General features: G+C 45.3%; 2 protein-coding genes across 2 annotated transcripts in view; one reads left to right on the plus strand and one right to left on the minus strand.

Annotated features, from left to right (window-relative positions):
- The window catches only part of SLC7A6 (solute carrier family 7 member 6), a 50,301-nt gene that overhangs the window by 3,676 nt on the left and 33,824 nt on the right, over positions 1–12,801 (minus strand). The window contains exon 11 of the mRNA XM_004371457.2: positions 12,283–12,386. Coding sequence (XP_004371514.1) covers positions 12,292–12,386 — 95 coding nt within the window. The 3' untranslated portion in view covers positions 12,283–12,291. The remainder of the gene's footprint in view (positions 1–12,282; positions 12,387–12,801) is intronic.
- On the plus strand, positions 1,683–9,212 carry SLC7A6OS (solute carrier family 7 member 6 opposite strand). The gene is made up of 5 exons (XM_004371456.2): positions 1,683–1,879; positions 2,002–2,280; positions 5,456–5,662; positions 6,601–6,721; positions 7,686–9,212. The coding sequence occupies exons 1-5, from the start codon at positions 1,685–1,687 to the stop codon at positions 7,808–7,810; spliced, it is 927 nt and encodes a 308-aa protein (XP_004371513.1). The 5' UTR covers positions 1,683–1,684; the 3' UTR covers positions 7,811–9,212.

The following is a 12,801-nucleotide window of genomic DNA, read 5'->3' on the forward strand; positions in this document are numbered from 1 at the left end:
ATATTGTAGAGTCCTCAAACCCTTATCCTGTAGTCCATGTGGAACCAATAAAAGTCATTTCAGAGTTAAGTGTAGTAAAGAACTTTAGTAAATGGAATTCTCTTCTTGTCTATTATGTTAATGAGGCGATAACTGGAGTACAGCGTCTGCCTTTTCAGAACCGCAGAGAAGTCACTGGTTTCATGTAAATCTAAATAAACACTTGAGAACAGAACCAGGTACCGTGTTACTAACAATTTTATGATTCAAAGAACCTCTTCTGGGTGAGCACTACACACCTTCTACAGCTAAATCCCCTCATCAATTATTATGACTTGTCCTCTCCCAGAAGGAGCCTACAATCCAGGTTCAGAAGATATTCTTTGGTCTGCCTCTTCGTTCTCCAAGAATTGTGTACTCACATGGTGATTTACAAAGAGGGCAAGGAAATGACTATTCGAAGCCCTGTTTGCACTGCTAGTTGGATTTCTGAGCAGATGTTTGGTTCATTCATTAAAAAGTTACTAAGTACCAAATATATGCCAGGCACTGTGTTATGTACAGGGGCAACCACCATAAACCAGACAGACAAGGTCTTGCCCTCTAAGAGTTTAGACTCTAATGGGGCAGAGAGAGTAAATATAAACAATTACAGTCTATATGAGTGCAAGAAAAGAAATACACAGGGTGCTATAAGAGAATGAGAAGCTTATAGGAGGATTCTGTGAGGTGCGTCGCATTTAAGTTGAGACGTACAAGACAAGCCAGGTTAAAAGTCAACGAAGAGTGGTGCTTGTATTTCCTTATGCCCATCTTTTCCAGGAAAAAGCCCTAAGGTATAAAGAACTAGGTGCATAAGCAGAAACTGCCAAACCGTGTGTGACTAAAGCACTTTGAGCAGAAGAAAGGGCAGATTAGAGGTGAGCTTCAGCAAATCACACAGGGTCTTGCTGGTTTCAGAAAGACGTTCGGATTTTAAGTGCAGTGGGAGTCACCCAGGGGTTTTAAGGAGAAGCAGGTCTATGTTGGGTGTATACTTTGACACGAGCGGGCTGGCTAGTGTGTGGTGAATAGATGGGCTTTCAACTACAACTCAGAACACAAAGACTGGGTAAGGCGAGACCATCAGCAGTTCCCTGAATCAGAGAACCGTGGCCCAGTTAGGGGTGCAATGGCTGGAGCTCCATACGATTGCGGTCCCGGTCTCTGCCGCGGAGGGGAGGTGCCAGGCATGAGTACGAGTATCTGATCCAGGTCCCCGAGGATCTGCTCTGCCATGGGCCCGTTGAGCAGCAACCATGCGGCTGGGCAGCACGGCTAGAGCTCTCCCGACGGCCAGGGCCCTCCAAGCCGCCCCACGCGGACTCTGGTAAAGTCCTAAAAGTCCCAAGAAGATGCGTACCCCGGCGTCCAAGGACGCCCACGCCAGGCCCCTCCGCGGGAGCCCTGGGGTTGCGGACAGGAAGCTAGATGCTCCCGAGACCCCACCTTCCCAACCTGCCCGGCGCCTCACCCGCCGCTGAACCTCCTCTGTTCATCTCTGCCACTACCGCCATCTTGCCGTAGCCGGCGTGCGGAGGCGGGGCCTACCTGCGTGCGCTGTGCAAGCCGGGGATTGGGGGGGGGCGGGGCGGCCCAGGGGACATAACTTGAAAACTCTCCCACATCACCCCGCGCGCTCCCATAGTGCTCCGCGGCAGCCGCTATGGAGGCCAGTAGGACAGCTGTGCTCCGGGTGAAGCGGAAGCGCGGTGCGGAGCCAGCCGAGGCGCTCGTCCTTGCCTGTAAGAGGCTGCGGAGCAGTACGGTCGAGTCAGCGACCCAGAGGACGTCCCCTGAGGGTCTGCCGAGAGCTGCGGAGAATAATGTCTTCCAGCTGGTGGCCACCGTGCGCTCCCAGGTATTAGGCAGGGGATGTAGCTGGTGGGGAAGGGGTCTTGGAGTGCAGACAGGATGAAACCCAATCCCTGATCCGTTCACGAACCCCTATTTATGTTATCTCCCTTCCCTGCCGTCCTCCAGAAGGAGCCTGTCCAGCCGCTCGTGCGGGCGGCCCTGCGCCGATCTGGAGGCAGCCAGCAGCGCATCCGCCGCAATCTCCGCGCGTTGGCCCGGGAGATCCGGCAAGAAGGCCGCTACCGGGTGGTCTCCAGCCACCGATCCTCGGGGACCCCCTTGGGCTGCCCGGAGTCCGAGGACGCTCCAGAGAACCCAGAAGGCGCCAGCGACGCAGGCTTCCAGCTCTTCGACCTAGTCCACGAGGAGGGGGACCCAGAGGCCACCGCCGCGGGTTCCTTCCAAGTGAGTACACGCCTGGAGGCGGGCGCTGGACTTCTCTGGAGGGATAGTGTTAGGAGTCTGGGCCCGAGAGCAGCACATGGTCAAGAGGCAGCACACGGCTTCACCTTAGGGATGGATGATCCATCTGGCATGATGGCCTCATAGATTTGATTATTCGTCCAACATGTATTTACTGAGCGCCCACTAAGTGCCAGGCATCGTTGTTAGGTTTTTGGATACAGCAGTGAACAAAATGGACAGAGATCCCTTTCCTGAGGATCTAACATTCAAGTAGAGGAGAGAGACGGTAAACAAGTAAATTCAGTTTCAGATGGTGATAAGGGATGTGGAGGAATAAAACAAAGCAAGAAAAAAGTGATGCTATTTCAAATAGTATGGTCAGGGAAGGACTCAGTAAAGACTTGAATAGGTGAGTGGCAGGGCATTGTAGATTATTATAGAGGACAGGCATGCTAGGCGAGGACATGCAAGTGCAAAGAAGCCGAGTTTGCCTGGTGTTCAGAAGGAGGTCATTGTGCCTGAAGCCCAGTGAGCTGCAGGATACTGGTAAGGGATTTTTGGGGAGGATGCCAGCTAGGTTTTGTAGGTACTTGTAAGGCCTTTCACCCTGACTGAGATGGGGAATCACTGGAGAGTTCTGAGCAAAGGGGAGAGAGAGAGAGCAGATGGGAAAACTGCTCAAAGGGAGGTTAAAGGACTCCTTCCTGGGTAGCATATCAAGCTTAAGGCAAAGTTAGGTCTAGAATGCAAGTCTTCTCACGTTTAATCCAGTGCTCTTTCCACTACATTACGTTTGAATGTGCTAACTTCGTTTTGTACCTCACTTTCAAAAAACAGGGAAACAGAGTCTACTTAAGACACCCAGTAAGACCACAGAAATAGAAAATTCTCAACCCTAGGTATGCCCCATTAATTTTTTTTTTAAAAACTCACTTCTTTTAATACTTTTTGAAGTTTGAAAAATGAAAATTTATTTCAAAATAAATCAGAGCAAGCATAAAATATCTAATCATGGTGCTAGTATACCTGGATGGCAATTTGGGCATGATGTCCATAGCCATATCTTTCATCAAAACTAATTCCAGACTGATTCATAAGTTACAAATTTTTAAAAGTAAACCAGTGTTTAGTAGACTCAAATCAACTAAATAGCTTATTTAGTTTTGTTAGAAAAACTAGTAGATAAACTGATAAAGGATATGAACAGATTTTACCAATGTAGCAATATAAACTGTAAACACAGAATATTTGCACAGAGTCATTGTTTTATGCCTACTAGACGAGCAGGAAAAGTAGTTGATAACACTGCTGGTAAGGCTGTGATTAAAATGGTACATGACTGTAGTGCTTAAATTGAGGCAAGTCTTTTGGAAAACAGCATGGATTTACATATCAGGAACCCTAAAAATAGCTTGGGGCCTATTTTAAAAATATATAAATGTTCTTTCTGTTGGTTGGACTCTAAAGCCATCTAAAAATCTAAAGAAATTTAAAATTAAACTAACATTTCTATGCCACATTATAGTGGATTTCTCCTTAAACTGACATGGTTTAAGTTTTAAGCAAATAGAGTATCATTTAATAGGAAACCTGCAAAATTAAAAACTTCAGTTCCTTTTATCTAGTAATCTCATCCACAAGATTTATCCTAGGAAATAATTCAGTGGGAGCAAACGTATTAACAAAAGCTACTGTTAGTTTACTAAGTACTTATTGTCAAGTGCTGTGCTAAGTGTTTTCTTTTAACTTGTTTAATGCTCACAAAACCCTACGAGGTAGACACTGTTATTCTCATGCAGGGAAGGACACATTCGTTGCAGCATTGTATATAGAGGCTAAACATTATGTCTAAGAAATTAATCTGTATAATTAACCATTAAATTGATAACCCTGAAGACTGACAATATGGGAAAATTCTTATATGTTTAACAGTACAAAATGCTGTATGCAGTATAATTGAAAATATGGAGAAACATACAAATGGACATAGACTTAAAAATAATTTTCCTTTTATGGAAAATATGTGTTCATTATAGGAAATCTGAAAATACAGCAAAGTAGAAAGTAAAATAAAAGGGGAAAAAATCACCCATTTTACCCCAACCCAGAGGTAGCTGGGGTAAAACTGGTTTATTTCCTTCTGAGTATATGATTCTGTGTCTGGCATTTTTCTGTATTACTAGTCTTTATAAGTATTTTAATGACTGCATAATTTGTAGGACTGAGGGCTGGGGGCTTATGTGATGGAGCCAGAACTTTCCTTGTGAACAGTTTTGAGGTTGGTCAAGAGCCTGTACAAAAACTGTCTCTTGTTCGTTTATGACTGTATAGCCAGAAAGAATTCCTTTTATCCTGTAATTGATGGACAGCCTTGGTCTCCCCTTGTCTGCCTTGGCCCTGGACACCCTCCACATCCCTTTGTGGTGTCTGGTTCAAGCTGGGCATCCTCCTGTGATGAACATGTCTAGAGGTCTCATCTATAGCATGTCCCCCTGGTTCTCAAACTGACCTGTGCTACCAAGGCCCTGGATAGCACAACCTGTCAGTATCTGGGCCAGTTCTAGCCTGGGGAAATCCATCTCAAGCTGTTCTTTCCCACAGAAGTTAGATTTATAGGTAAGTCCACTCCCTGTTTGTGAGTAAATGCACGGTGTCAGTGTAGGGCAAGCCAAGTGACAGGTGATAGCTGGTAGTGGTCACTAGAGTACAGGAATCACCCGTGGGCCCTCTATAGGAGGCCCCACAAAATGCAAACTCATTTGGGAATCAGCCATAGAGGCACTGCTGTGGGTTTAGGAGTCCCAAAGGAGCTCAGAGAAGGCCTTTTGAAGCAGGTCTGACTCAGAGCCTGGGGGCAAGCTCTACTGGCCCTCCCCTCTCAGGCTAGTCCTCCCATATGCTCTTTTGTGTCAGCCAAGCACGAAAGAGCAGGAGGCTGTCTTGTAAGTTTCTACCTCAAAAACAGAACTACACATTAATTTTACAGAGCTTCCTGTTTTTCTTTTTAATTTTATAGCTAACAAAGAAAAGACTGGTAGTACATGGGGATCAGAATTTTGAATCCAGCATAAAGAACTGTAGGGAGCTTTCCTTCACACTGCTCTTAGATTTCCTCCCCTTGGAATATTCCATTTTTGGGGTCATGCATATATCATTTGCTTTGTTTTCTTTACAGATGTCTGACCCAGATGTGATCCTCTGCAATTCCACCGAGTTGATCCGTGAGCGGTTGACCATCTCTGAGGAGGGACCAGGGGTCGGGCACCAAGAGGAAGAGAAGGATGGCGACTATGTGTATGACATCTACTACTTGCAGATGGCCACTCCAGTGTGGATTGAGAACATCCTCTCCGTGCAGCCTTACAGCCAGGAATGGGAGCTGGTAAGGGAGCCCATGAAGAGGGGGCATGAGGCAGCCTAAGCTGATTCTCCAGTCAGGGTGCCTGTCTCCCTGAGCTCCACTCTGACTGAGTGTTCTTAGTTCTTCTTGTCCTTGCTTAAAAGGAAAAATTTATTCTAAATGCCTTTTAGGAACCTAGGATTAGTGCAAGGAATTTTCGGAAAAACAGTCTACATGCTAATTTTTGCTTCTAATGATTCTTTTACAAGGTTTGCAACATCATGTTTATATCTACCCAATTTCAGGAGGAAAAAATGTGTGGGGACTTACAATAAAAGCCAAACCCAAACCAAAACTTCTTAACCTGAATAAGAAAAAACACTTTTTAAAAAACTGTATCTTAAAAACCGGGAAAACCTTAGATGAAAACTACCTTCCTGACATTTTTTAAAACAAATTCTAAAATGATTAATGACAAAAGTTAACTGTCATACTTGTCAGAGAAGTCCCTCACATAGCCACAGTCAGGCACCCACCTGGGACCACTGTAGAGCCCTTCCTCTGCCTTCCTGCACCCTCTCCTTGGGGTTTGGGTTCTGACCTTGGCATCATCCATAATCTGTAATTCCTTCTCCCACCTGGCTGCCCTTCAGGAGTTTGAAGATGGCTATCATTACCTGCTTAGAGCCATTGCTCCTCCCCACCCTGATGTGTTCCCTTCTGGTGGAGTTCAGCCTCTCCTACCAGGAATATGGTGCCTGGAGCTGAATTCTGAATTGGGTAGGACTACTACCTCCCCGTCATAGCCTACGACTACTATAGCCTTTTGTTCAACAGAATTCAAACTAACTCCTAGTATGCCTCCTTTTCACATAGCACACATAAATGACATCTCCCCAAGCTAGTCCGCTAGTAGCTTCCCCTAAAGAGCATAACCTTTATGTTTTGACTTAGGCTCTTGTTTGTGTTGAGATGTGCAGGTGAATGATGACCAACAACCTGAGGATGTTTATGAAGATGAAGATGACGAGAACAGTGAGAATAACTGGCGAAATGAGTATCCAGAGGAGGACAGCAGTGATGAAGAGGAAGATTCCATAGGTGGGGGGCAGCCCCAGATGGGGAGGGACTGGTGAGATCCCAGGCTGAGGTGTGAGCACAGCTGATAGACACATCTTGACTAGCGTTCCTTCTCTGTCATGCAGCACCAACAGCTGGACCATATGCCACTGGAGCTTTAAGAGACCCAAGAACCAGTGTTTGCAGGGGGAATGCTGGGGGCCTAATGTCATTCAGGCCTAGGTTCAAATCTTTAGTTCTGTCACTGCCTAGCTATGGGTCTCAGACAAGTTACTTCACCTCACTGAGCCTCAGTTTCTTCATCCAGAAAATCAGAGAATATTGCACTAACTTAATGGTTGGGAGTAAGTGAAACATCTAGCTCAGTGTCCCTTTCCCTATTCAGTTAAGAAAGTACTAAGTAGACTTGAAGAGAAAGGTTCAGCTGGTCAATTTGTGATCACAGGTACACAATGAACCAGGTATAGGAGTGGGCCCAGGGTTTTCACAAGTCAGTTATTCAGCCTCAAGTAGTTGCTGCATTTATGACCATTTGGAGAAAGATGCAACACAGACATGGTACCTAGGGGAAGAGGAAGGATACTTGGGTAACACAGTCCTTTTGATGACTCTAAGTGCCAGCAAAAAGAATTTCTTGGTGTCTGATGACAGGAATAGTTTAAAAAAAAAGGACTATTTTACTGAAGAGGTGTCTCATATGTTAACAGGAAAGGGCAACATACAAAATTATATTTACATTATGACTACAAATGTTATAACAAAGAAAAATCCTATACTGGAGTGGGGAAGAGTAACAAAATACTCCAATGTTAAGGGACTTTAGACGGTTGTTTTTTGTTTTTTAAATCTATTTACTAAATTTTCTTTATTGAACAAGTATTTTCTAATGGGGAACAAAAACCAGACCTTTGTGAGAAGGGAAGGGGCTCTCATGGTAGCCTAGAAAATAATACAGTGAGAGCCCACTCCTGATACCTCGTCCTAGGCTCTGATGAAGATGACGACCTCAGCGAAGAGGAAGGAGGCAGCAGCAGACTCCAGATGTGGAGCAAATACCCTTTGGATGTGCAGAAGGAGTTTGGCTATGACAGCTCCCTGGATTCAGACTGATGACCCTGTAGTAGCCATGAGGGCTCTGTGACTGCGTCAGCTGCCCTGGTGACATCCTCAGGGTTTCTAGTTAACGTGTAAGAGAAAAGTATATCCAACAGCACCATCCCTCCACAGTAAAGACTATGCCAAGGGAATGAGTTTTTTCTCCTAACAGTTGGGGCCCTTTGCCTCAATCGGAAGTGACCCCTGAGTCTAAAAAAATGCTGTAAAAATGAAGGTTCCTCTAGCTTCATGATCCAGGCATTTTGCCTGGTGAGTAGACATTTTCCCATTCTCCTACTCTGAAGCCAGTAAGGGAGGAGGGGCTCTTGACTATTTCATCAGCAGTAAGGTTCAGCTTTCCTGTATTGCCAGGCTACCTGTCTCCAGGAAAGCCTGTTCCTCTTGATACAGGGAGTCTGAAAGGGCTATAGTAGGCCCTTTGTAGCAGCACAGACTGAATAATAATGGCCATAAGATTAGAAAGAATCTACCTGAGTGTAGGAGGTTTTAGTTAACAACTGTCTACCTTCCTATTTCTAGGCTCTGGTAATGACTGTAAAGACTGCTATCTTTCTTGGGCAGTGGTGCCAAGGAACAGTGTATGTATAAATGTGATACTTTCTCTTTAGTAAAGACTGACTTTGAACTTGAGAGCAAGTAATTCCTTTTAAACCTTTAAAGCCTTCTCAACCCATCTTAGGTGTTTTCTCACTGTACCCTCCACCCCTCAAAATAAGGGAGTAAAGTAGGAGAAGTTTCTGAATTGACCTTTGACACTAAGGACTAAAGGCAAGTGAGGTAAAGGAAACACATCCTGAACTTGATTTTCCATTGAGAATTGCTCACTATTCACAGCACTCACCAAAAATAAACTATAGATAAGACCAATTTGTTACCAGAATTTGTATCTTCTGTAAGCAAACTTACTGCACAGCTGCCGTAACTCTGACTTGGCATTTTTTCTAATGTAACGCTACCCAATAGAACTTTCTGCAGTGATGAAAATGTTCTATATCTGCATTGTGCGATTGTAGCCACTAGCCACATGTGGCTGTTGAGCACTTGAAATTGATTAGTGTGATTGAGGAATTGAATTTTTTTAATTTTAATTTAACTAGCTACATGTGGCTAGTAGCTACTGCACTAGACAGTGCAAGACTAGGAAAACAAGACACAAAATCTTTGATGAAGGTGCCCCTTTTCCCTGGCAGTTTGTCTCAGACTCACTATTGTCTAAGGGTGAATGACAAGTGAGATGCCTTCTTCCCACCTATTCCTGTTAAGATTTCATAAGCATTCCTACTCTTCCATCCCACCTCCACCCATTCTTTTACTTGATGTCCATTTTGTACGTCTTTTTTTTTTTTTGCTTTCACAGAGAGAAATTTATTTTCTCACAGTCTAGTAGGCTAAAAGTAGGCCAAATTCAGGGCGTCAGCTCCAGGGAAGTCTTTGTCGGCTCTGTCTACTCTTTGTCGGCTCTGGAGGAAGGTGCTTGTCATCATCAGTCTTCCCCTGGACTAAAAGCTTCTCTGTGCAGGAACCTCGGGTCCGAAGGACGTGCTCTGCTCCTGGTGCTTGCTTCTTGGTGGTATGAGGTCCCCAACTCTGTTTGCTTCCCTTTCCTTTTATCTCTTGAGATAAAAGGTGGTACAGGCCACAGCCCAGGGAAGCTTCCTTTACATTGGATCAGGGATGTGACCTTAGTAAGGGTGTGATACAGTCCCACCCTAATCCTCTTTAACATAAAATCACAATCACAAAATGGAAGACAACCACACAATACTGGGAATCAGGGCCCAGCCAAATTGATACACACATTTTTGGGGGGATATAATTCAATCCATGACATTCCACCCTCTGGCCCCCAAAAAATTACATCCTTGCAACACATTTTGTACGTCTTTACCTGCGTTAGTTCCTATCTGCATGGAGTTGTTAACTTGCCAAAGTGAGATTTCTGTCTATACTTAGGCCCTACTATTGTGGCTCATTAAACCAACAAAGACTATTGTTTCCCATCCTAAGTATCTACAAAGGTACAGTTCAGTGTTGCAAGTAACAGCAATTTACGTATCTAATACCAGTCATCTCCTTAACTTAGTCTCCCGTAGGCATAGAAACAGAGGATTAAAAACCACTCTGTGCCATTCTAATTAAGTTTTGCCAACACTAAAGGGCTGACAACTTCATAAACATACTAGTGCAAAAGGGATTAGCACCCCAGGAGGTTTCCAAAGACAAAGACCTAGCAGAAATGAATTCCACCATAAAGTTTGAGTGCTGTAGGGAGTCTGGCTTCCCTCCCATAGAAGGGTTCCTGGGAGAAGTCTGTATGGAGTACAGAGGAAGAGGAGGCCTTACCATCCAGTAATGAGGGGGGCATGGCTCACTAAGCATGATGTAAGGCCATTGTTTCCCCCAAAAAGCCACTGGGGGGCAGCAAGTTCTGGAACTAGCTGGTTAATTACTTAGGTGGAGAAAGCTAAAGCCAGGGTCAGAGAGCCTCAAGACAAGGGCATTCTGCCTAAAAGGATTAGCTCCGGAGGATTCCTGGGACAGGTGCCAGGCTTGGCTCAGACAGAAATCGTGTTGACATAGTTTAGGCAAGTCAGTCTTTGCACAAGACTCCCTGTGGTCAGGAATTTGCTGTCCAAATCTCCAGTGACAGTAGGAATGTCCCCCCATGTTCTCACAGATGCATGCCCTGAATCCAAGACAGTTGTGGTCATGCACCCCTAAACTGTCTTTATTGAGCAAGTATATCACCAAGGTTGCTCCTTTGTGACTGGGGCCATTTTGATGGAGCATGGTCAGAAAAGGAGATTGCCTCATAATTCTTGTCTTTCCTGTTGACCGATTCCAAAACCTAAGGAAATGGGGCTTGCAAAGCTAGCAGGTTCTTCTAGGCCCAAGATGACAGTGTCTGGGTGCATCTCAGAACAGTTGTATGATCCACTGCAGTCATGGTGCTAACAAGGGAAGATCCATTAGGCCAAACTGCTACTCTGGCCTGACCTGGGTGCTGAAGCCCAGCCTGAGCACCAGAATGTGTTGCTTCCACTCACAATTTGGTGAAGAACCAGACTGAGGTTGAAGCAGATTTTTTCCCCGAGTCTTTGCTGATCTCCACAGGGAGAAAACAGAAGTCCCCACAAGTATCCAAGCTTCCTGAGACTGCAGCCTCATCAGACCTCAGGGGTGTGGGGAAGCAAGTAGGGGAGGAGTGTACTATGCCAATGACCCACATCAAGGAGGCTCAGGGTATAAACAAAGCTTGGTGCCAGGGACAGAAGAGGAGAAGGGTGCAGCCTGCTCTGAGGTTTCCAGGAAAAGCAAATGACAACTTGTAGCACCAGGGTGGGCTTGCTTGGGCCTGCACAGCAGTCCCTCACACTGATCCTTGCAGAAAGGAACAAGCTATTTGGTGGCTTGGGTCCATGAGATGTTCTCCAGGCCACTGACAGTTGAAAGATTCAAGTGATCCACCCAAATTCCAGAACAGTTTCCATCCTCTTAGAGTTCATACCAGAAACACTAAGATTTACCTACTATCAACTGAAAGACCTAAGATCTCAAATAAAATAAAGGATTATCCTTCAAAATAGCAGTATTATCAGACTTCTGACTCATGAATTTGTCCTTGCCGGACCTCAGCAAGGTGCTTATAACATGTGACTTGTCTATATACTAAAGTGTAACACGTACATGAGGAAAAAATCTTCAAAGTTCACTTTTGCAGGTAAGACTCAACAGAAGGCTGCTAAACAGCATAAATCTGTGGCCAGAGTCTGACCCACCACCACACACACACACACCTCTGAGGGCAGAGGGACTCGGCTTTGGGTTTTTAAGTACAATCAGACTGTTGCATCCTGTAGGTGAATGAACACCAATGCTTTGCTAGAATTGGTGTTCTGGATTAAATAATATCAATAAATAATGGAATATAGCTCTTTATCTGGGAAGGGCTTTGAGCCAGAGGAAGAAATGGTAGCATTTCAGCCCTCTAAAGTCAGGTGCTTGGACCTGGTAAGAGGAAAACTTTCCATAAAGCAGCCCTTTTATAGAGACTATCAAACTCAGAAATCACCAGCCACAGCTATTAACCTAGACTCCCTCTTCCCCTCAACGCAACTCCCCAAATAAGTTCTCATAAGAGCTGCACCTACAAACCAGGAACAAAACTGAAAGATTATTATACCTCTGCTCACCAATGCTCCACCCTCCCACCAAGTCCCCACCTCCAGTGTGGCCCCAGGCTCTGAGTCTCCTCCCATTCCTTACCAATGAGGAAGCCACCTGGGTAGGCCATCAGCCCTGAGCCCTTTACGTAAAGTGGGCAAAGAGGATCCTTTAGTTCAGGAAGTCCAGGCTCTGGTGTGGAGATAACTCCCTTTACCCCACAGGCCCCACACAGTCTTGACACCGGGACTTCAGCAGATGACCCACCGGTGGCCACCCATCTGAGCCTCAGGAAAAGTCACCTCTGGTCTCTAGTCAGTTTTCCTCTCAACCCTTCTCTCTTCAGTTACATCCAGCTCAGTCAGGACACAAAAGCAAAGCTTTTGGGTGACTCTGGTGATGGCCACTAAATGAAGATAGAGAAGCACAGGATTTAGCAAACTCACATGTAGCCACAGCCCTAATTTGAACACCACAAGGCTGACTTAAAATACGTCTGTGGCTCCCTCAAGTACCCTGTGCTAGGCTTTACCCTCACCTTCAACAAGCCTCACCATCCTGCATCCCGTGCCCACCCAGAGTCTCATGCATGATGCCTCATCTTCCCAAGTGGAGTGCACTTTCAGGAGTTAGTGTTTTAACCCCTAAATAGGACTCTAAAGTTAGAACTAAGGGACAATGTCAAAATCAAAAGGGAAGAGGCCATGAGGGGCAGTCAGGTCTCATGGCCTTCCCCAAATCACTAGTATGGGGAGAAATTGCTAGTTGCCACACCACCTCTGCACTCGAATGTGAAAACGTACACACACACACATACATAT

The sequence above is a fragment of the Trichechus manatus genome, unplaced genomic scaffold (genome assembly GCF_000243295.1).
Source record: "Trichechus manatus latirostris isolate Lorelei unplaced genomic scaffold, TriManLat1.0 scaffold00014, whole genome shotgun sequence".
In the NCBI taxonomy this organism is placed as follows: Eukaryota; Metazoa; Chordata; class Mammalia; order Sirenia; family Trichechidae; genus Trichechus; species Trichechus manatus.